The sequence below is a fragment of the Lethenteron reissneri genome, chromosome 22 (genome assembly GCF_015708825.2).
Source record: "Lethenteron reissneri isolate LAM-NWPU_2019-01 chromosome 22, ASM1570882v1, whole genome shotgun sequence".
Taxonomy (NCBI): domain Eukaryota; kingdom Metazoa; phylum Chordata; class Hyperoartia; order Petromyzontiformes; family Petromyzontidae; genus Lethenteron; species Lethenteron reissneri.
Window position 1 is genome coordinate 8223025 of NC_083800.1, and position 22717 is coordinate 8245741.

General features: G+C 41.7%; 1 protein-coding gene across 4 annotated transcripts in view; it reads right to left on the minus strand.

Moving 5' to 3' along the window:
• The window catches only part of ZFYVE27 (zinc finger FYVE-type containing 27), a 58278-nt gene that overhangs the window by 18213 nt on the left and 17348 nt on the right, over positions 1-22717 (minus strand). For 3 of the 4 annotated variants that reach the window (XR_009755455.1, XM_061556505.1, XM_061556508.1), the window contains exons 2-9: positions 22105-22175; positions 20517-20703; positions 18779-18874; positions 18295-18407; positions 15561-15754; positions 11389-11496; positions 5471-5491; positions 215-368 (exon numbers count right to left, since the gene is read on the minus strand). Coding sequence is in view for 3 of the 4 variants with exons in the window: in XM_061556505.1 (XP_061412489.1) it covers positions 215-368; positions 5471-5491; positions 11389-11496; positions 15561-15754; positions 18295-18407; positions 18779-18874; positions 20517-20703; positions 22105-22175 (944 nt within the window). In the remaining variant the exon portion in view is untranslated. The remainder of the gene's footprint in view (positions 1-214; positions 369-5470; positions 5492-11388; positions 11497-15560; positions 15755-18294; positions 18408-18778; positions 18875-20516; positions 20704-22104; positions 22176-22717) is intronic. The other variant, XM_061556507.1, reaches the window with a different exon arrangement.

A 22717-nucleotide genomic window follows, 5' to 3' on the forward strand; every position in this document is an offset into this window, starting at 1 on the left:
ACTGCATGGCTTGATACTCAAAAACCTGAAACCCAGTCTCCCAGAGTCTTATAATCCCAAATGATATCATAGAACCCCAGGTGCAATGCAATTTTCCATACATCCTGCCATAGCGATGTGCACCGTGAGCCGAAGCAATTCCTTTTTATCCTCAGATCTGGATTTTTTGCCAATTTAAATGAAGTCTCGTACTGAATATGCATGCGATGCTCACCGCTGGTGCTGGTGGGGTAGTGCCTGCGCTTCAGTTCGGCAAGCTTGGAGGCCACCTTGTAGCGAATGGGCTCAGGAATTCTGGCAGGGGGCCCTCCGTTGTCCAGTGGCACCATGTCCTGGTCGCCAGAGCTCGAGTGGCTGTCTTCGTCGCCCTGCCCACGAGATGATGCACGCCGTCACACGCCGTCACACTGGCTACCTGGGCACACTTAAGGCCAGTGGTGCAAGCATTGGTTTGTGAGCAATTTTGAAAGACACTTCTTTATATTGTATTTACTTTGTTTTCACAAATGTGCTCGCAGCAGTGTGAAGGACCCGAGTTGGATTCCTCATTACGGTGCCTTTCTGTGTGGAGTGTGTACGTTCTCCCCCTGTTATGCATGGGTTTCCTCCATGTAATTGGGTGGTTTCAGATGCGCTCCCGTGGCCGTCTGGAACGCTCTTCCTTCCGATATTAGAAAGCCACTGGAGCTATATACCTTTAAATCTAGATGAATACTTATTTCTTTAGAACTGCTTTTTGTGTTTCATTTATTGTCCTTCCCCCCGCACCTCCAATCAGCACGGTTGGCTACGTACGGCGCAAAAGAAGTTCAACATACGTACAACATATATGGCAAAATATACCAATTCAGGACCCTCCTGAAATCGAGTCGTCAGACTCAGTGTGGCTTTTCTGGGTAAATAATTAATCAAAAAAATTCCCAGATATATATAAAGAAAGCTACACAGTTTTAACATTTTTTTTCTATCACATCTACAAGCACTTAACGTGGGTAGGTTTTTTTTAAATAACTGCTGTTTATCTAAGTGTGCATAGGACTATTTCAAGTTGGACTTGTGTGGTTCAACACAAATGGGAAAACGCATGGGTAATTAGTCATACAAAGGGAACCTATGGAGCTAAAGGGACTTTTAAAAAAACACCCTAAAACACCGTGTAAATACAGGGTAAATGTAAAATGACAAGCCAAATTAGAGGGAATATTTAGCATCAAGAAATCCCTACCCCTACAGCCATAAATACTGCCGCTATCTTCTCATCTATTGCCATGTAAAGTAAGTAAGCATACTAGATTTTTTTTTAACAACTGCTGTTTACCTAAGTGCATGGGGCTATTTTTCAAAATAATGAGCGGTCCTTCTACATGTGACTCTTGTTCTGCATAACCACTTCTCTACGCTTTCAAAGAACTTCCCCAAATAAGCCCGGTCTCGTGACAGATTGATTTTGTTTTTGCCCATATATTTTGCAGCAAACACACATTTAAGGGGGTCATTTTGTCAAATTTGTGAATCTTCGTTATGTTTATGCACCGTCGAATGACATTTTGCCATGAGTGGAATTGATTTCTGTCTGTCACAATTCTTAACGAGTGATTTATCGTTTTTGGGACTCCCTCTGGCTTATTCTCTTATCAAATGTGCAGATTTTGAAGGAGCTCTTGAGATACGAAAGCACAGTAATACAAATCCCAACTAAAAAGATTGTTTCAAAGTCACAGAATATAATTTTCATGACATTATAACAGTTTTACCATCATCTCTTGCCATAACATTTCTACTCCAATGAGCTCAGGTCACTGAAGGAGGTGAAATAATAGTTGAGACATTTATGGAAAATTTCACCATCAGGTGTGAAAGTGACAACCACATTCAATTAGGATCACCTGATTGATAAAAACTGAGAGCTTTTAAAAACTGGCAAAACATTCAATCTGCCAAGTCAAATAACCTATAATTAAAACTGATTAATTTTATAACAGTGTACCTTTTTGTGAATTACTTAAATAAAATTATAGTTTTCAGCCCTTTGTCAATCCACTGCTGGATCAAGGTCAACTGCTCACTGTGTCAGTCATAGGAATTGTTTAACCATACTTCACCACGATGGTCAAGTCAAGTTTATTTCACCAGGTGGGAACTCAAGAGACAAGGATAGTCTCATTTGCAAGGGTTACTTGGTCAATGTGGGTTGATGAAGTTGGGAGCCAAAGACCGGTTCTGATATCACGAGCCATTGATGTTAACCGTGACTGGGAATCGAACTCAGGTCGCCGGGTTCATAGTGCAGTGCAAACCCCTATCTTTAATTGTACAGGAATAAAATAATGAACAAAAATAAAAAAATAACTATTAGACAGCATTTATCAACAAGACATCCCCTTTCGATTTAAAGCTTTCGTGACTGCAGGGATTCATCTTCTTGGTTCTTTTGGTAAAGTCACGTAGACTCTGTCTTCTCGACAGACCTGTTCTTCACCTGAGGACGGCTGCTTGCGTTGTGGCCGAAACGTCGTGAGAATTATTTTATTATATTTTATTTTTATTATTTTATTACTTCCCTTCTACGTGACTTTACCGAAAGAACCGAGAAGAAGACATCCCCTATAAAATGTTCTCAATGACAGAAGCCACTAACAAATTACGAAAAAAATGAATTCATAACATAAATAGAATAACTTATTAAATAAATATATTAGTTAACGTGTGTTTTTTTAGAGTAATGCACTGATGAAAGAGGTAACTGGCGGTGTGGGAATAGTGAGTGGGAAATGCAGAGAGGGGAGCAGGCTGGGAAGTTCAGTCGTATTTTTCCACAGGAAGGCAACACAGCTGCTGAATCAGCAGCCGTGAAACCAGACTTTCTCCCCGTCCACCACCTTTCACACAGCTCCGAGGTTTTTTTATTTATAATTTAGTTTTGTTTGCCGTCAGGAGCACAGCTTCTGTGCCGAGTTAACCAAAGCAAAGTTCACTCGAACCTATGACCAAGTAACCGTAAATGCACCCGGCTTCATGAGGTGTCTGGTGGCAAGCAGGGTCGAGCCCAGTTGGTGTTTAGTTGGGTAAACCATCCCCAGGTGTTGTGAAATGGCCAAGGGATGGCACCGGTGATTCTCACCCCGTTGTATGCGTGGTGGAGTTCATCTGGGTATTTTTCGGTAAAGTAATGTAGGTAAAAACAATAAGTAAATTAAATAATAATGAAAATTATATTTTACCTACGTGACTTTACTGAAAAAACCTAAGAATATGAATCCTTGCAGTCACGAAAGCTTCATATCTAGAAGCTTCAAATCTAGAATTCATCTGGCTACTCGGGTCTCCTTCCACGTTAAGTCAAAGCCTCATTAAAACGGAGCTGGGCGAAGATCCCCATGTAGGACATCTCAAGAAGTCTTCCTATAGATAGAGACTCGGTGAGGCTTTGCTGAATAAATAACGTACATTATTGTCATTAATATTAAACTGAGGGCTCCACCGTAAAAAAACACTAACAGTGTAGGTGTTTTAAGTTCTGCTGTATAGCTCTCCAATTTGTTTGAAATGTACCACGTGTTGTTTGGAATGAAATTCGATGTCACGCACCAAACGTTGGGCTTCGTTCAGGAACAAAGCGGTAGACTTATGTCAAATAACATGTGGTACAAGCAGGAAACATATCAGAAAGCTACCCTAAGGTATCCCTCGGAGCGAGAAAGACAAGTGACAAAGCAGCCAGGTAAGGATATGCTCCAGTAAATGAGAGGAACTGGAAAGCTTGGCTCTGAAAATATCCAACATTGAATGGAGCAAATTGTGCTGCGAGGATTGCATGATGCGTTTTCTAATAGGGCCACAGAGGGATATGCATGCAAGATGCACACCGCAAATGCACCCACTTGTGTTGTCAGTTTATCTCATCAACAGCTAAGTGACGGAAAAATAAGCGACGTAATAAAAAATGCCAACAAAAAATACACATTTCAAAATGAACAAAAGAGTGCAACGGAGGTAAATTAAATTGTCACATTCTTAATATTTACTAAGTTTTTATATTTTTAAATGTTTATATGCATGGTGTTTGCATGAGCTGCAAGCATATAACATGCTGCTGTATGGTGATAATAATACTAAAATTCATGCCTTAATTTCCAGAAGAATAACTAATTTCAGGAGTGTCTAGCATTATGATTTTAGGTCAATTTAATAAATGGGCATTTATGATTAAAGTAGGATAGAATTTCTTAAATTGCTCACGGACTGGTCAAATTTACCACGGCTTTGATTGGATATGGCTTTATTCATCAGCAGCCAGTGACACACAAGGGGATGGCACAAGAGGGCATGGGTCAATAATTGGCCTACTCTTTAAAGCAGTGTGACATTTTTTTACGGCTAGTGATTGACATTTTATTGAGACGCTTACGACGCTGCAAAAATTAGAGTTAAAAATCACAAATATATCTGCAGCTGAAATTTGAACGTTTTTAAAATTACGATATTTATGAAGCCCTTTTTTTTAACAAGCGGCTTTTAGAAAACAAAGAATGCATCGTCAACATCTGCGAGGAAACGTGATCATGCAGGTTACTAAATGTTCTTAAAGCGGCCCCAGATAATCTTACCGCAGATCAAGTCGCTGTGTTTACACAGCCTGGCCCGTCTGCTTTGTGCCAGTGTCACACGCCACACTAATAATCAGAACCACCTTCCTACCACGGGAAGTTTGGGAAATTGTGTCCCTGAGCTGTAATCACCTTAATTGCATTTCCAATTAATACCATCTGCATCGAGTTGATCATCTGCTGTTTAAAAAAAAAACTAACCACAAAGGTATTCCATATTCATTTGATTAGTCACAGCACCGCAACAGGGCTGCACCCCTTTTCTGAAATGAGTGTTCCAAGCCATTTGCAATGATTAACGGTGATGTAGATTTCTTTTACCCACCAACCACGGCACATTAAATGCTAATCACAAACGGTAACTGTGAAGCTCATGCCATCCTCTGAGGGGTTTGCGTTTTGTTCGCCCAATTGTATATTTGAACATAGCCGATATCCAAATATCGAGATGCCTACGTTTTGGTGCAGAATGTACGATTTTCACGAACGCGTTAAATAGGCTACAACCTTTTGCTCTGTATTCAAATGCAATAAGCACAGTCATCACACGCCCCCTATACATTGCAAATCGTGAACACTAATATCGGTATTAAAACTCGAATTCATTCCGACGCAGACAACGCAACCTTGCGATGCGTAATGAAACCTAGAGTCAGTCGCCCAGTCTCGTATTTTTTCACAATACACAGCTTAAACGCAGTGTCTTAAAGCAAAGACCTGGAAGTTATTTACCAACTTTCTTACAGAGCACACGGGGGGAAAGTATGTTACTCTATACCACATATTAGAAAACAGAGGGCAAAAAAACAACACAAGCAACGAACCACGCCATTATTAAACTTAAATTGAGCATGATTACTTACCAACACAGGCAGCATCCTCTCCTTTGCAAGTGCAACAGTGAGCAGCACAAAAAAAGAGAGAATCGCTATTTAATGGGTACAACAAAGCGTCAGAAACGCCTGTGCAAATATTTAAAATAAACATGCAACCGAGGATCTGACGAGCAGAGAAAGGAAGTAATATGCGAAGATATAATTTCTAGCGTTGCTCGATTTGAAATCACGTTTTGAAGAAAAGTACAATGGGATGCAAACCAAAATCCCATCTATCCATGACTCCTCATTAGAGTGGACATGTAGCACGTCTAATTTTAGCCCAGCGCTCCCAAAAGAAGATGGACACCACTCCATTGCCTTCTGCAACCATCATCGTCAGCCAAGGCCTATCCACTTCTGGATGAAGGCTTTCCCTAGCCGTCGCTGTCTCTCGCGCTCTCACGAGGCATCAAATCCACCGAGCTCATGCACACATGGACTGATCTCGGCGCTCCAACTCCCCATTGGACATCACCACACGTTGCGTTCCCTCCTTTGGGCTGCCACTGCAGATGCGATTCTCTACCGATGAACATCATCCCGTAACGGTGACGTGTGTCCAGCCTCAGCCCACTTTGCTTCATCTCAAAGTGAATATTATGTCGTTAACTTGCATATACGGACACGTCTTTTCTATCGTGGTAATTTCTTGTTGCTGGTACATTATAAGCGACACCTGCAAGAACAGCCCTAAAATACACATCTCACCAACGCTTAAGACTTTAAAACCAACATGCATTAGCAAACAAGGCAGCCTTTTTGAAAAAGTAAGCTTCAAATGCAGTTTATTACACCTTGTCCTGACCTTCACATTTCATTATTCTGCCTCTGATATAAAGACCTACCTCCAACTGACACCTAAGCAAATATAAACTTAAGAACACTTTCCTTATGGGGTGACTGACAATCATTGGTAAATATACAATTTTCACATCCTAAAAATATCCCCCAACCCCTTCTCCCACCGACACAGCAAATGCATTCAGAAGGGTCATAGGTGACCGTAGTTGACTTACATGGATAGAGCCCTTAGCTGTCTCCGCTATCCAGGAAAATACATTATTCATTACTTAGGATTTGGTGGGAAGCCAAAAGTCAGTTCTTATTAACACCAGTACTTTCTCCAAGTACTTCTTTTAAGTTTATTATAAAGTTTAGACCTGTTTTTTACAAAATGCTCCATTCAGTCTTACTTTTCTATGCTTATATAATAAAGTGTTTTTTCATTGGTCTCCCCATCGTGTTATAATGGATGTCGAAGTGGGAATGTGTGTGTGTGTGTATACGGATAACGCGCTAAGCTATGAACCCGGAGATCCGAGTTCAATTCCCGCTCGTTGCCAACACAAGCAACGATTATCTGAACCGGTCCTGGACCTCCCCAAGGTCAACTCAGCCTCAAATGGGTAAACATCGCCACTCAGGAGACAAAGGCGACCGGGCATGGTGCTGGCCACCCACTCCCTCGTGTGCTGTTCCGGCCTTCATTAGGTGCTCGCGAACAGCACTTGCCCCAACAGTCTGTTAAGGCTTTACGGGGATCTTTGATTTTGTTTTGTATGGATTGGACAGAATCACGGCCAAGACTAATAAGTCCAACGCTGCCAACCAAGGCACCACAACACAGAATATAATAATACCTTCATTTTATGTAGCATCATGCATGCCAACAGCATCCCACAACGCTGTACATTAATTATATATCAGCACCAAAACTCATATACGCGGTTGGCTACGCACGTTGCAGAATAGCCCAACACACACACGTACATACACACCAAGCAAATAAAAACCCTACGACCAAGCAAAACAAAAAAATTATAAACAAATTAATAAATGGCACCAAAAGAAAACGCACAAACAACAATAGTTATAAAAACAGTTAAATTAGTCCATTATGACCGATTCAAACTGTTACGATACATTATGGCTCACAATCAGACCTCCTATCACAGGATACGAGATGTCAGGACATTTAATCAACCCTGCATTCCACTCAATAGAGTTAATTAAATGTAAAAAAAAAGCTGATTATTTCATCCCAAAATCACATTTAAATATTGTATATATATGGAGATAAAAGCGTTGTGTTTAATTCTAAATATTGTGTCTGCTTCCTAAGAAATAAAATGCTCATGGGTGAATATCTTTTGAAACATGAACTCTCCAACATAAAAGTGGAAAAACACATTGTTTGGAAGACTTAAGTAACACTTCCATTTCAATAAGCGATTACAATTTTTATTTTAGAATTATTTTATGTCAGGTGTGTTTTTTCCTGCCTGTCTACGTAACAGCCTGCACGTGCCCGAATGATTGCTCGAGACAGGTACACAATGCTGCACTTATGGTGCATATAATGCTTTAAAAGTGGCTGTGATTTGCAACTGAAAACCTCATTTTCAACTTACTGCACTTGCATTTCCAAACATTAATCTGTAGTGAAACGCATGAAGCAGAAAAAGGGCCAAAATTGCTTGGCCATGTTTAAGCTGGCAGTTTATTAAACAAACATCCTCGCCCGTAATTAATGGCTTAATTATTTCATGCACGCTACCTCCAGGATTGCGGCACAAAAAAATGTGGAATTAGGGAAACACCACCGAGATGGTCATGCTTAGTCCAGCGCCTTCCGCACAAAACCTCTAAAAGTATTGAATGTCATGCTTTTGGCAGGTTTTATTACGTTTATCGTAACTGCTTAAGTGTGTTTAACATGTCAATACTGTAATTCGCTGCACACATGTTGTTGGTATGTACATGGCATTTGTTTCTGTGCACCTGTTAGTCAAGTGTGAAATACTGTGTATGCTTCGATTTAAAGCTTTCGCGACTGCAGGGATTCATCTTCTTGGTTCTTTCGGTAGTCAAGTAGAAGGGAAATAATAAAATAATAAGATTAAAACATAATAAAATAATTCTTGTCGGGGAGACAGCGACAGACCTGGTCTTCACCTGAGGACGGCTGCTTGCGTTGTGGCCGAAACGTCGTGAGAATTATTTTATTATGTTTTATTTTTATTATTTTATTATTTCCCTTCTACGTGACTTTACCGAAAGAATCAAGAAGACTGTGTATGCTGCTTAGGATTCACACAATGTATTCCTATGAATGCTGCTGCTAATCGGATGCAAGTGAAAGTGAACATTTATGCTTTTAATAAAAAGAGTCTGCAGTCCAAAGGCGGGCGATTGAGCAGAGAAAGTTTTAGCGGATTAGGACAACCACATGATTCAGAAAAACCTCGTGTGACCGACTATCCGCTCCTATTATTAGGTGGCATAGACTTAAGGCTTACATACCTAAGCAAACGCTAATGTTTTAAAATATGCAAGATGGACATTTCTGCACTGGTGCAAATATTTTTTTTTTTCACTTAGAAAAATGAAACATTCCAGCATGCTCAGCCAACCAAACAAAAGTGCCAAATTCTTTTGCACTATTTCTCATTGGCTGATCATGCAAATGAGTGCGCAAAATGAAAGTCCCCAGCCTCATTGTTGCATACTGCAACCCGAGGCCACTGCTCACTGCCAAAAACGAAACGATATTTTAATTAATCTATCTGGAGCCAAGCGCAGTTTTATAACGATATTGTGAAAATCAAAGGGGCGTGTACCGCGTTCCCAAATTGAAATGTTCACACTGATCAAAACAGAATAGAGCAAATGTTTAGTTAAACAAAAACAAGTAAACCAGTAAAAACAAAGTTTTTCACTATAAATCCTTTATATGCGTGGCATCGGGGCGGCTAGAGTCCTCTCGTCCTCTGGCTTGAGATGGCTGCCACCTATGGGTCAGATGATTGTCTGGCAGCATTAAACAATTGGTAATTAAATATTTTAAAAAAATTCCCTAAACAGTGCAAAATTTTTGAAAAAAATTTTCACGAAAATGCATTGTCACGCACAACGAGTCTGTGTGCAAAATGTCAGCTCGATTGGATCACGGGAAGTGGGTTAAAAAACGACAGAAAGATTTGCACGGTCCTAAGCAAGCAAGCAAACGAACTTAATATAAAGGATTTAAAAACAGACTCGTTTCCCGAACCCAGAGAGCAGAAGCAATGCTGCACACAACCCTACTCACTCCCTGATGTGCTTTTTAGATTGTACCGCGTGTTACTCAGCACCATGTCTAACGTTTCGCTCCACGTCCGGGCAACTATGCAACTAAATTGCAGTACACTACTATTACACAGTATAAGAGGAACCTACCCCTGGAATTGTGGGTAACAGGCATTACATGGGACAAGTGTAACTTCAGAAAGTACATTTTCTCACTCTAATTACAAACCTTTACTCATTTCTACGGTGACAGTTTATTGGCCAATTGTTTTTAATCTATTCTGATAAACACGATCCATCTGTTGCTTCAAGGCAACAGCGGAATTTGGAAGTGTTTTGGTCATGCCAAAAGGGTTTCTGCTCAATTTCATGTTTCTTCCCTTTTCTTTTACTAAGCGTACTTGAACAATGATGCAAAAACCGATTCAGAATTAATTCTCCAAAACGTTCCCTTTAAAGCTGCGGTTTTTGTTATGCATATATACATGAGCAGTGGTCAAAACAATTTGAAAACAAGACACTGCAAAAAAATCAAGACTACCATAGTTTGACATTTTCGTCCCACTTATGAGTACAAATAACACCATCTCACAATACATTAAGAGCGATTACCTTTCAAGTAACGTATACAGAGTCTGCTCAATTTAATTGTCCCATTGCTTTACTTTTTTTATACCGATGCTCATGCAAAAATAAACCTCATATTATTATTATGGGACGGGAGAATTCGTCTGCATTATAAATAATCGTAAAACCATCAGTTTTCACAGTTATATATCCCATGCCGCATTTTCATCTGAGGGGGCAGTGCAAAATGTCCTTTAAGTAACCAGTATCGAATATGTGCCACATTTTATAATTTCCAGAGGGTGACATTTTCTTACTGAAGCACCCAGGGGGCAAGCAGCTGGCAGATGACCAGTGCAATGAAAATCTAGAGAACTTCTAATACGCTTAAAAACAAACATTAACAATTTCTGCAGGCAACGGAGGTTTTCTATTCACCGAGCTAACCCACAACTGGGGTCCGTTTATGCTTGTGTGAAGGAGCGCATTGCATTAAGTGGTCAAGTGCGAATTAAGGAACACGAGTGCTTCCACGGATGTGGACGAGAGTGCCTGCCGGTGACTTCAGGGCCAACGGACCCAGTAAGCGCAGCGTTGTGGCTGTGCGACAGAGGTCGCAACCGGGTACCCGATACCCGTACCCTACCCGATACCCGGCTACCCGTACCCGGCCGGGTACGGGTAGCCGTTTGCGACCCTGGTGCGGCCGGGTACGGGTAGGCCGTGAGTCACTGGTGAGTAGCCATTTGTCACTCATTTCGGGTAGGGTACGGGTAGGGTACGGGTAGGGAACGGCTACCCGTACACGGCCGGGTACGGGTACGGTTACCCATTTGCGACCCTGGTGCAGCCGGGTACGGGTAAGGAATCAAAACCCGTTTGCGACCTCTGCTGTGCGGGTACCACGTCCCAATGCTGTTCAACTCATATCAGTCTTCAACACGTACCGGGGAGCTTATTACACAAATGCGCCACACAATACCGCCAGTCACCGTCCAACGATGTGAACAATATATAAATATAAAAATGCCCGTTTCCTTTTAAGCTTAGTGAAACAGTTGTATATAGTGAAATGCACTGTGCATGACATTCTTGCTATGCTTAAGGGTCACATTTTGAATCGTCGTCTTGAACCAAGTTATAAAAGGCATACGAAGGCAATTTGTACAGTGTAGTATAAGCAAGTACTGTAGTAACGTCTGAATATAAGACTGTAAGGTAACGCGAGTATAATTCAGGCTACAAGTGATTAACATTACAGGTCTTACCTCGATAGCATCCTTAAACTCATCCTCCAGTGACTGCTCTTCGCTGTCGTCTGTGCTTGGCTGCAAAGACTCATGAGAAAAATATTTTACGGGATCCTCCATCAGACCCTTCAATGATACAAAAAAGAAAAGAGCGAAGTTTCAGAGCATTAGCATTTGATCTTTTGTTTTAAATAAACACTCCGCTCATAGTATACAGTTATTATGGCTACATATAAAACCACACTCTGCATAAATAATCATGAATTATGAGAAATGTATTACCACTCAAAACTTAACATTTTATGCAAATGTTAAAAATGTAAAGAAGAAGTCGGGCAACCTACTCCAACATACCTAGAGGATAGACTCAATAAGAACACACACATTGAAAGAAAATAAATTACAACACGAGTACCAACTTAACAATGAAGATTTTTATACCCGTAAGTTACAGTGGTGGCATTACTGGAAGCAGTTTAGATTGCAAAATTACACATTCAGCAGTCAAAGGAAATGACTCCCATCACTTAAGTGTAAACTATCCCACTATGCTTTTGACTGATCATATGACCAACATGCAAACAGGCATTTGCCAGGAGTAGACGGTTAAAAAGAAAGGCCCTTTCCAAAACCTCTCCATTCTGCAACATTAACCTTTTGGATTTTACAAGGGCTCTCTCTACTGTCTGAACAAGACAGCATGGTCATAAAAGTTAAATTAACTGCAGATATTATCTGAGAAAGTTGATTATGTAAGTAAAACTGTGGGATTTTCATGAATATAGAGCCCTTTCATGCTCCAGACGTTTGTAGGAAATTAGCTCTTTTCAAGCATAGCCAAAGAGTACTTTCCGATGCAGTACAACACCTGGATTTGGTCCCAACGAGAGCAGCATTGGTCCGCGTCAGCCTAAAGCCCCCTGGGTTTCTTACGTGGATAATGTCCAGATGAATAAAAGCTTATAACGTGTACAAATATTGGCTCTGCTCCTTACAAAAACAAATATCATGTTCAACATGTGCTCAGAAATCTGCACAGTAACATACCTTGCAGGCTAACCTGGCCATGGCAACATTTTCCAACTAAATCCAACTCTGGACATTAAGAGTTTCTAAGTGTTATTAGCATACGGACAATTAATAAACGATAGTCCGAGTAACGATGACTACGTACGGTGCGAAAGAAGTTCAATATTGTTATCATGGGTATGTTTTTCAGCAGTTTCGAGATGGTTAGTGTTGTTTCCATGTTCATGTTGAAGTCATTCTCCAATCCGATAAAAAAAAAAATCTTCTTCTAAAAATCACTGTGAATAACTTTGGCAAAAGCGCGTCACCTTGTCCGAGTACACCGCTGCTATGCCGTTTTGTAACTTCATTCTTGTATATGCTGTTTAGAATTTGTAAATATTTCTTAATTATGCCTTGGTGGTGAATGTTTTGGATGAGTGCATCAATTTCAATTGAGGAAAATGCATTTTCATCGTGTACAAAGCCTCAGCACCATTATAACGCAGTTTCCAAGTGGTCGACAACTATTTTCTTGAGCTGCAAGACCGAGCAGGATACTACAATGATACAGGAACGTGGCGGCGTACTCTCAGTTATGTGTAACGCAATTTGCGAGTACATCGTATCTTGTCAAACTTCATCGTTAAATAATTTGAGGAAATCGTTTGCGCTTAATGTTGTTTTTGCTGAACGCAGCACTTTTCAGAAATGCACCTACCGCAGTGTTCTTCGCTAATTTTCAGTAGGGGGCCACTTTTGCCAATAAGACATCAGTGTGAGGGCCATCACACATTTGAAACCATTGGGTTTGACAGCACGACGATGTGGTGTTTTCACATTTGTGTATTGTCGGGGGCCGCACTAAAGGCCAGTGACCCGCGGGTCTTGTAATGAAGAACACTGATTTACCGTGTTAAAAACGACAACTAATGGTACTTCAAATCCATTCATCTTTTGCATAATCTTATAGATACAGGTGTGTGAAGGTAGAAAAACCCTCTCCTAAATCTGTTTTGCTCATGTGGTTGGTTGGCCTCTAAATTGTCTTTTCTTCCATCCTCAATCATTGTCAACCACTGCAGAAATGGAGCCATGCGATCAGTGCGTGTTCAGGAGCTACATGGATTTTTTTTTTATTGCGAGACTGAAAAATGTGGATGGACTTTGTGATGTCTTCATCTAGCAGTGGATAGGTCACAAATGATGATGTACCCAGACTTCTGCTTATTTTAATGGTTGCGCTCCGTTGATAATACACGTATATTACATTGTCAATAATTGAAAACATTGCCAACAATGATCAATGTTGTTATTGCAAGAGTATGCAAAGCCCGCCTTCTTGCAAATTAACTAGGTACATTTTAACAGTGACGATTCATATGAACAGTGTTCGCCTTCATTTTACTTTTACTCCGAATACATTCAGTATAATTTTAAGAATATGTAAAAATGCACGAAAACACATGTAACCATGTGCTCTAACCGGGTTCGATCACGAGCGATCAAATTACCACAGCGTAAAGCCACACAGAGTGTTTCAAATCAATATCTCTCAACAGTTTCATCGCATGAATGAACGCGTACGCTTCAGCGTCAATGACATCAGTTGAACAGTTCGTGTATTTGCTTACCAGCGCCCTTAATTATGGGGCATTCCACATTAACCCCTAATTGGTTTTGAATGGCTGTTTTGCCAAGAAGAAGTGGCCAGCAAACGCTGTAAAAATGTGCCCTCGACCACCAATGTTGTGAGTGCGTGTCTGTTTTTTTTATTCATAATTAAATCATCTGCCAGAATTCGTTCTCATTTGTTTTATATATATATATATACAAATACTACCACTCTCCTGGTTAGTATTATTATTTCTGATTCATCCGGACCACACACTGAACGTGGGGACACATAAAAAAAAACCCAACGACTTCACCTTTACTGCAATCAACTACCCCCCACAAATTCACCGTGATTTCAGTCGCAAAACCCCTATAACAACCTTGAACAGCCATCAGTCCGCATCACTCGTCATGAGAAGAGGTTTTCCCCTTTTTTCTGGCAACAAAACAGTTGTGTTAAGATGTTAGAACACCAAACTGAAACTTTTAACGAGGAATCATTTCTGCATGAACCACAATACTTGTGGTCAGGATGCAAACAAAAAACTCACTCTGATAATATATGCATTGTCCTTGAAACTGATTGGTCCACACCCGAGACAGCTTTCTTTTGAGCCGAGTCTGAAAACGGTGTTAGACCAGAGGACTCCTTTTGGTGTGGACCAATCAGTTTCAAAGACAATGCATATATTATCAGTGTGTTTTTTTATTGCATTCTGACCACAAGTTTTGTGGTTAATGCAGAAATGATTCCTTGTAAAAAGGTTTCAGTTTGGTATTCTAACATCTTAACACACCTGTTTGTTGCCAGAAAAAAGGGGAAAACGTATTCTCATATTTTGGAACTGGCAAAGGAGGTCCCATAATGTAGCTGATCACTCGTCATCTTTAGCAATTATATTAATAAAGCTGACATCAATGTGAAAATCGTTAAACCAATGTCAAGATTGCCGCCGCCGCCAACACCAGCAGAGCAATCCCCGTCCCCGGTAACAAGCAATTGGCGCTGCGTCAAAAAGCAGCATCTCATGGTGGTCTCCACCGACAACCAGGGTCAAAGTCAGCGGAAAAGAGGCCAAAGTAAATAAGAAAATTTGATATTCCGCACTCTTACGAGTCCAGCCCATCACAAACGCGCAAAGTTGAGACATCTGACAGCACCGTGTGATTGGACATTTAACCACAATTTTATCCCAATTGGACTTTCGGTGTCGTGTCGAGAGACAAAACAAATCCATTGCCATCTCTCGCAGGGCGGTGTAGCCCTTCTTGTTCGAGAACGGCCCAAAGGAGCGGGGACAACAAAGTCACCTCTGAGATCCCTTCAAGTGAACTCTGATCCACAAAGGTAGAGAGGGCATCAATTTCCTGCCCACTCTTGTTGTACGAGCATCATGTTCATCGCATGACAATCAAACCGATAACTGTAATTCCCAGAGATGGAATGTGGCCATAGTAAGCGCAGCACCAACTTTAACGCGATGGGATTAACGTCCCAAGGCCGTGGGCCGTAGGAAGCCACAGGCTGCTAGGGACGCTGCCCGTGCCTGGCGTTGGCGGCGCACCTCACTGCCGTAGCTATCGGGGGCAACGGCCTCTTCCTCTGCCTCGTTGGGCTCCGTGACGGTGACCTCCACGGGAGACAGCGGGGGCCCCAGCTCCTCTTCCTGCTGCTGCTGCTGCTGCTGAACCTGTTGCTGCTGCTGCTGCTGCTGCTGCCGCCGCTGCTGCTTCCGGTTGCGCCACCACTCTGACATCACTGCATGCAGCAGTCGCAGTTATTTATGAGTGGACATATTAGATCTATGCATGCATTCAAATGTGTACATGTACCGCACTTTAATCATATCTACTGCTGGCTGGGTTACAGCTTCCCCACGCCGTGCAGGTCAAGGGGTTATTTGACCAGACCTTCACAGTCTTGGTAATCGCGGGCTGGTGAAGGCAGGGTGCATAGACATAGAAGTATAATATACAACAATGGATTTTGCTGTGATGCCATCTGTTGTCCACCACATAAAACTCAATAGGCGTATAAAACCTGTTATATATAGTGCTCACCCGTACAAACACTAATCCAGCCTCAACGCTGCTTAGCCTTCGAGACGGCATTGTGGCCAGCAGAATGCACCATAGCCAAATCCATTGTTGTACCGTATTAAAAACAAGTGGGCTTGAGCCTGCATAGTGCTTGGATGTGAGACCACCTGTTGCACGGTACTTCTATGCTCCAACATCTATGCTGCCCCTCCTTTGCCAACCCATCCTGACGAGCGCGGTGAAGTATGATCACATAACTCTCACAGGCCGCACAACGCGAGTAAGGCCCTTGCCCAGCAGTTGATTAGCAACATGTATTTCTGTGCGAATTGGCATTGGACAATGCGTGTGCTTGTACACGTGCTTACAAATTTCAAGCACTGACAGCGTATTACAATGGGTAGCTCTGTTTGGCTCAACATGCAAGTTATTTTACAAGACTTGCTTGTTTTGGCATCGCTTGTTTTCCAGATGAATCACTTAAAAGTTGGTAATTAACTTGGTTATGATAGTGGCAGCTCACTGCCTTCAATGTTCTGACCACTTTCAAGTGCCACAGCAGATGGACCAGAAGCTAAATGCCCTCTCTGGGAGGGGATTTAAGAAATGGAATGTGAACACATAAAATAAACAGATTAAACGGATATGAAAGAATGTGGTGCATATCGAGCAAAATCCAGGCACACAATCCACACTGCCACCTTTTGGCAAATTTAACAAAAAGCTAATGGAAAATTACCATAAGTCTAACATTTATACTAGTTTTACTTACTCTAACATTCATGACGAAATAATGACAACTGAAATGTTAAGCTTAAGTAGCAAACATCTTCTAATATTAGTATTATCTTGTGTGTCAGCCTGAATAGTTGCAGTTTGCATGTTCTCCCCGTGGTTACGTGGCTCCGGGTCCTCTGGTTTTTCCCTCCACATTTAGAATCAACGTGCGTTTAGAGTATTTGGCAGCTTTACATTTCCACATGAAAAGCCACTTCGTTGAGCTATCATTTGTGGCCAGGTCGCTTCTGAAAAAGCTATATAGCTCAATGGGCCTTACCTGGTAAAATAAAAAATAGTTTATAGCTTTGTTTCGTGTTCTTAATTGTTCATGTCACTTCCCGAAGCACAATGGCACCATCTACTGGAGGAATATGGTAACTGCAGATAGGCCACAGCCTTGTGTGCACACCAATAGGGTGGCTATAAAACTGAACTTGGAAACGTTTTTTTGTTTGTCTGTAAAAACCATAAACTATTATTATTTTACCAAGTGAGGTCCACTGAGTTATCCAACCCTTTTTTCAGAAGTAACATTGGCCATAAATTATAGCTCATGGAAGTGGCTTATCGTGTGGAAATATAGAGTACCCAAATACTCAAAACGTACGTTGATTCTAAACATAAGAGGGAAAAACCAGAGGACCCGGAGAAAATTCCATGCGACCACGGCAAGATGCAAACTCTAAATATACAGGTGTCAGGGTAGGGATCGAACCCACGACCTCCTGTATACCAGGCGAGGTAGTTAACATCTCGCCATCACAACGTTTGTGTTGAAAACACCATGATGCTTGCATAAAGCTGGGCACACAAAAAAAACTGTTTCCAGCAAATGATTTAAAGGCATTAAGTGTGCCCGATGTCAGAATTACATGATGATTGCAAAAATAAAGCGTATTATATGTGAAGCTTTCATGACTGCAGGAATTACTCTTTGGTTCTTTCGGTAAAGTCACGTAGAAAGACACCGAGGGACACACACAGTGAGAGAGAGACACTGTGTGTCTCAGTGTCTATGTGTGTGTGTCTCTCTGTATGTGTTTCTCTCTCCGAGCTTGCATTCTTTCACACCTGATGACGGTTGCTTGTGTTGCAAACGAAACGTCGTGTATCCCATTATTTCTTTTATTTCTACATGACTTTACCAAAAGAACCACAGTATTAGATTTGCTTTAGTTTATCGAAGACGCTCGTATTTTTCTGATATCAGACACCTAACATTGTTAAGCACTGCCAAAGTAAATGAAATCAGATCATTTAAAATTGGCATTATGTCGTGTATGAATCAGCTCGTGTATGCTAGCTGGTGTTATTTATCCAATGGGCAGTGTCAGAGGTTTAGCGAATGCCTCGACCTTTGCTTAGGACGACACCTTTAAGCACCGCATTCACAAAAACGTCGTGACCGCTGTTGATTTACATTACAACCGAGAAGTTCCAGTTGCATCTGCATATTTCACGAAAAAAAAAAACTCTCACCTATGAGGAAGTCTTGATTCCAGAAAAACGTTATATTCACAACCAACAGTATCATCCAGTGCAGGGGCAGGAAGTAAAATGTATAAAGTGCAGCCAATAGACATCCATAAAACCTATTAAAAGAGAACAAAGCAATTCACATTTTAGAGCATATCCTATTACACACATGCAATTGTACTTCCTTATGCAAGTGCTATGATATATTTGTGACTATCTTTTACAAAAATACACATTCATGCTTTTATTGTAAACCAAGGCCTTTAAAGGACAATCTGGTCCTCATACCCTCCAGACTAAGGCATCTTAGCAGTGTCTGAATGCCAATGTTTATCACTCAAGTTGTAAATCGTCCGCTCCAATCATTCGTGCGTTTATGAAGGCCCTCAATGGTAATCGGCGCTTGGCAAAAGCCGAGGCAGACAGGAGGATAACTAGAATTGCCTGGACTGACACTTGTATGTATGTAATGCAGTGGTACACTCACCTCACCGAGAGCGCCTGACTCTCCCAGCTGATAATGCCATAGAATATCTCGCACAAATCGCACGCTCTCGTGAGCATATGTTGAAGTTGAATTAAACTGCATGACAAAAAGGAGAGCAGATATAGAAATAAAACTAGTTATATTTTTTATAAGCATAGTAAAAAAAAACAGCACTTTTAAAAGTACACGTCAGATTATTTATAACCAAAGTTTTCATCGGTTGTAAAAATGTCACAGCATATATGACAAAAATTGCTCCTAATTTAAAGCTACGGTAAATCCAGATGTAACAGGCAGTAAATGCTAATGTCGTTGGTACACTAAGGCGACAATATATACATAATATTAAATAGCTGTGAACAATGCAATAACAATTACATTACTTACAGCCCAATAAAGTTTAGCAGCTGAACAAATGGCTATATTTCTCTTAAGTGACCATTATTGACCGAGATTACACAAAACATCCAACTCCAATTGTATCTAATCATCTTCAAAAGCCATTCTCAGGCCACAGATTAATTATAGACGATAGCATTTTCACTTGGTGGCACGCTTCCAGGAGTGGCAGGTCACTTGATGCCACAGTTCTCATATTTCACGAGACAGAATCGCATGACAGAACAAATATATAGGTTCTTGTTGTTCTATTACAAGAGCTCTCTGAGGTTTAGAACAATAGTAAGTTCCTTATAAATTGTTTAGCGGAGGAAGCCAACATATCTGTATCAAATAGAGAGTTTGTTTCAAGTGTGTCCAAACTATTCCTTGGCTAATACTTGAAGAATCCCATGTTCGCAAATGTTCCTTGTAAATGAATGTTTCTAAAAACAGATGACCCCCTCTATTACAGTCTTGCATAACATTGAAACGAACCATAAGGTACAACTGTCCATCTGCCAGAGACACGTGGCAGGCAGATAATCTACCATAATTCTAATTCACACAGAGTATTTGATTCATCTTTCATAAAGTGGGGGGGGGGGGGGGGGGGGCAAACTCTGACGAAGAGCAGAGCAACAAGGGAGAAAGGTTGCTCTGAGAGGGACCAGGCTGTACCGCGTATTTATCAGGGTGATGTCCGATATGTTTGTTCCATGTCCTTGAGCGATTGACCCAAATACGGCTTTTATTGGTACCACCAAGGCAGGCAAATGCAATCAATGATTTTCCTGAATCAGATTATCTCTAGATTACAAGCATGTATGGATAGCTCGGTTACTGTGGTAGCTTTGTATGCTAAAATTGTTTCATTAAACAAGGATAGTCAGGAAGAAATTATTCGGTAATGGTACACTATTTATTTTTAATGAAGTGTTATTGACATGTTGAGGTTTTTTGGTGCGATGTTTGATAGAGAATATAATTTTAGCAAAAATAAACGTGATACGAAACAGCAATGTAATATGAACATCGGTAGAGCATGTACAAAACAGACGGATATATCCAAATATATCTGTTTGATGGATAATTGGAGGTAATTTTTATATTTGGACCATGATGCCAACATACAAGATGCCCTGATGTCAAATGACATTAGGGCATCTTAGGCATGCAACTGCGACGCACAAAGGGCATGCATTTTTTTTCCCCAATCAATACACTCGCAGTAATAACCAGGGCAACCTGCCGACTTCGAACGGCGAACCTCTGTAACAACGAGCAGCTGCCACGCTTCCGGCAGGCCGCGGGCCACGTCACCCCCCCGCTCCCCTCTGTTGATGGTGCCATTACTCACAAATGTTTCGTTTCCGCGAGGGCTTCGTGCCGACTCAGTGTGATGCGGCTGAGGTCCTCCTTCCACACCGAGTGCCTCCTCTGCACCATGAGCTGCTCCTCGGGGAGGCGCGGCCGGCAGCGCTCCTGCGCATAACCCAACGTCGCCGGCACCGTCAGCAGCAGGGTCGCCAGGGCCAGCCAGGCGCCTGCCGCACAAGTGTGCGTGTGTGCGCGTAGATAAATGACATCTCAAACACCCGGTGGTGGAGCGGTTAGCGCATTGCGCTACGAAACCTGGTGACGCTACTTCAAATCCCGCTCATGGCCACCACCAGTGACGGTTATCTAAACTGGTCCTGGGCTTCCCCTAGGTCGACTCAGCCTCAAATGAGTACCTGATGCGATGTGTTAACATCGCCACTGGGGAGACAAAGGTGGCCGGGCGTCGCCTTGGCCACCCACCCCCTCGTGTGCCGTGCCGTGCCAGCCTTCATAGGTGCTCACGAACAGCACTCGCCCCAACAGTCTGTTAAAGCTATACAGGGGTCTTTGTCTTTAGATAAACGACAATATGCAAATAACGTGCATGTACGTCACACTAATGCTGACCTTGGGTCAATTATAATTACAATGACCGGAGCATTGTTAGCCGAAATTACTATTAAGTTACGATTTAAAATATTGTTATGCATTAGAACGTAAAAATCATAATTGGGCCCAGGTTTGTTCTAACCTCACGTTTACTTTGACGTAGGAGCAGCACTGCCTTTTGTCAACCCACTGATGGACGAGGGCTTCCTCCCGTCGCCAAAAAGGTCGTGGGGGCTATTTGGCCATACTTCGCCGTGCTGGTCAGTGTGGGATGAAGGCAGGGCGCATAAACTTGAAAGCACGGAAGACAGTGTCGCAACAATGGCTTTTGCTACAGTCCGTCCACATTTATCAAACGAGATTTTTTTTTATATTTATGAAATAATTAAGTAATGCTGCCCCTTGTCAATTATTGTTGAAGGCCTCTCCACGGGACGTTGGTACATGGGGGTTGTTTGACCATACCTCACCACGCCTGTCTGTGTGGGTTTGTGAAGAGGGGTACTCAGGATCAGTTCAAATTGCACTCACCACTAATAATAGCCAGGGTCAAGATTCGAACTTAGATAACCAGGTTTATCAAAACAATTCAGCCAACCACTATGCCACTGGATGTTATAAATATGGTTAAAAGGTTAAATCCGATAGAGGTAATTACTCTATCATTAAAACATCACTGTACAGTATACGTTTATGATATTTTATTTATCTTTGGTTCGCACTGTCAAAGCATTTTCACAGACTGAAATGCAGTTAAATTTATGGTGTTTGGTTATTTTCTTTTTTAATCCGCAATAGTTCTGCAGACAACTTCCGAAGGCCCTGCGGAGCATCAGATTGGGATCCACTGCTATTTTAACACGAGAACAGCCAGGCATGACAACTTCGATAATCATAACCATCATTGAATGAGTAATCAAAACGAGTGTTCCCAGATGGCACTAACTTAAGTCTCGGGCCACTTTACAGCTTTCTTTCTATGCAGAGTATTATCGATTCAAGTAACAGGCACTTACCATGAGATAGTGCAAGTATGAACAAGTTCAACACCAAACAACAGAAGACCGACACCACTGGGGTTCTCCACCTGCAAGCACAAACGTAACATTTGTAAACAGCTGCACACGGCACACTGACACTCATCACCGTCATCATCACGATCCATGGGGCAGATAGCCCGTTGGTGACCATTGCAGATTTCGTCATTTGTTTACACTTTCCTCCGTCTTGTAGTGCCAATATGCTCAAGTAGTGTCACATGTTTTTGGCACCTATCTCTTTCGGGTCGTCAACAAGCCATTCTCTGTTAGATCTTCCTTTCTTTCCGGTTCCTTCCATTTGGAATGTTCCTATTGTTGCCCATCCTACACGTATCCAAATAGTGCGAGTTTCCTTCTCATCACTGACACTATCCATGCAAAAATTAATTGAATACATCGAAACATTTTATTACAATGCATGCATTGAATCAAGCGCTTAAGAATCAACAACTTTACGAGTAGACAAATGACAGTTTAAAAAAGAATGTAAAAAGCAGGCGCAAGATGGTTTGCCGCATCGTGGGAGTACAAGCAGTGCGGATAGCTGGGGGAGGCCTTCTCTCAGGAAATCACGGCTTATGGAGATCAC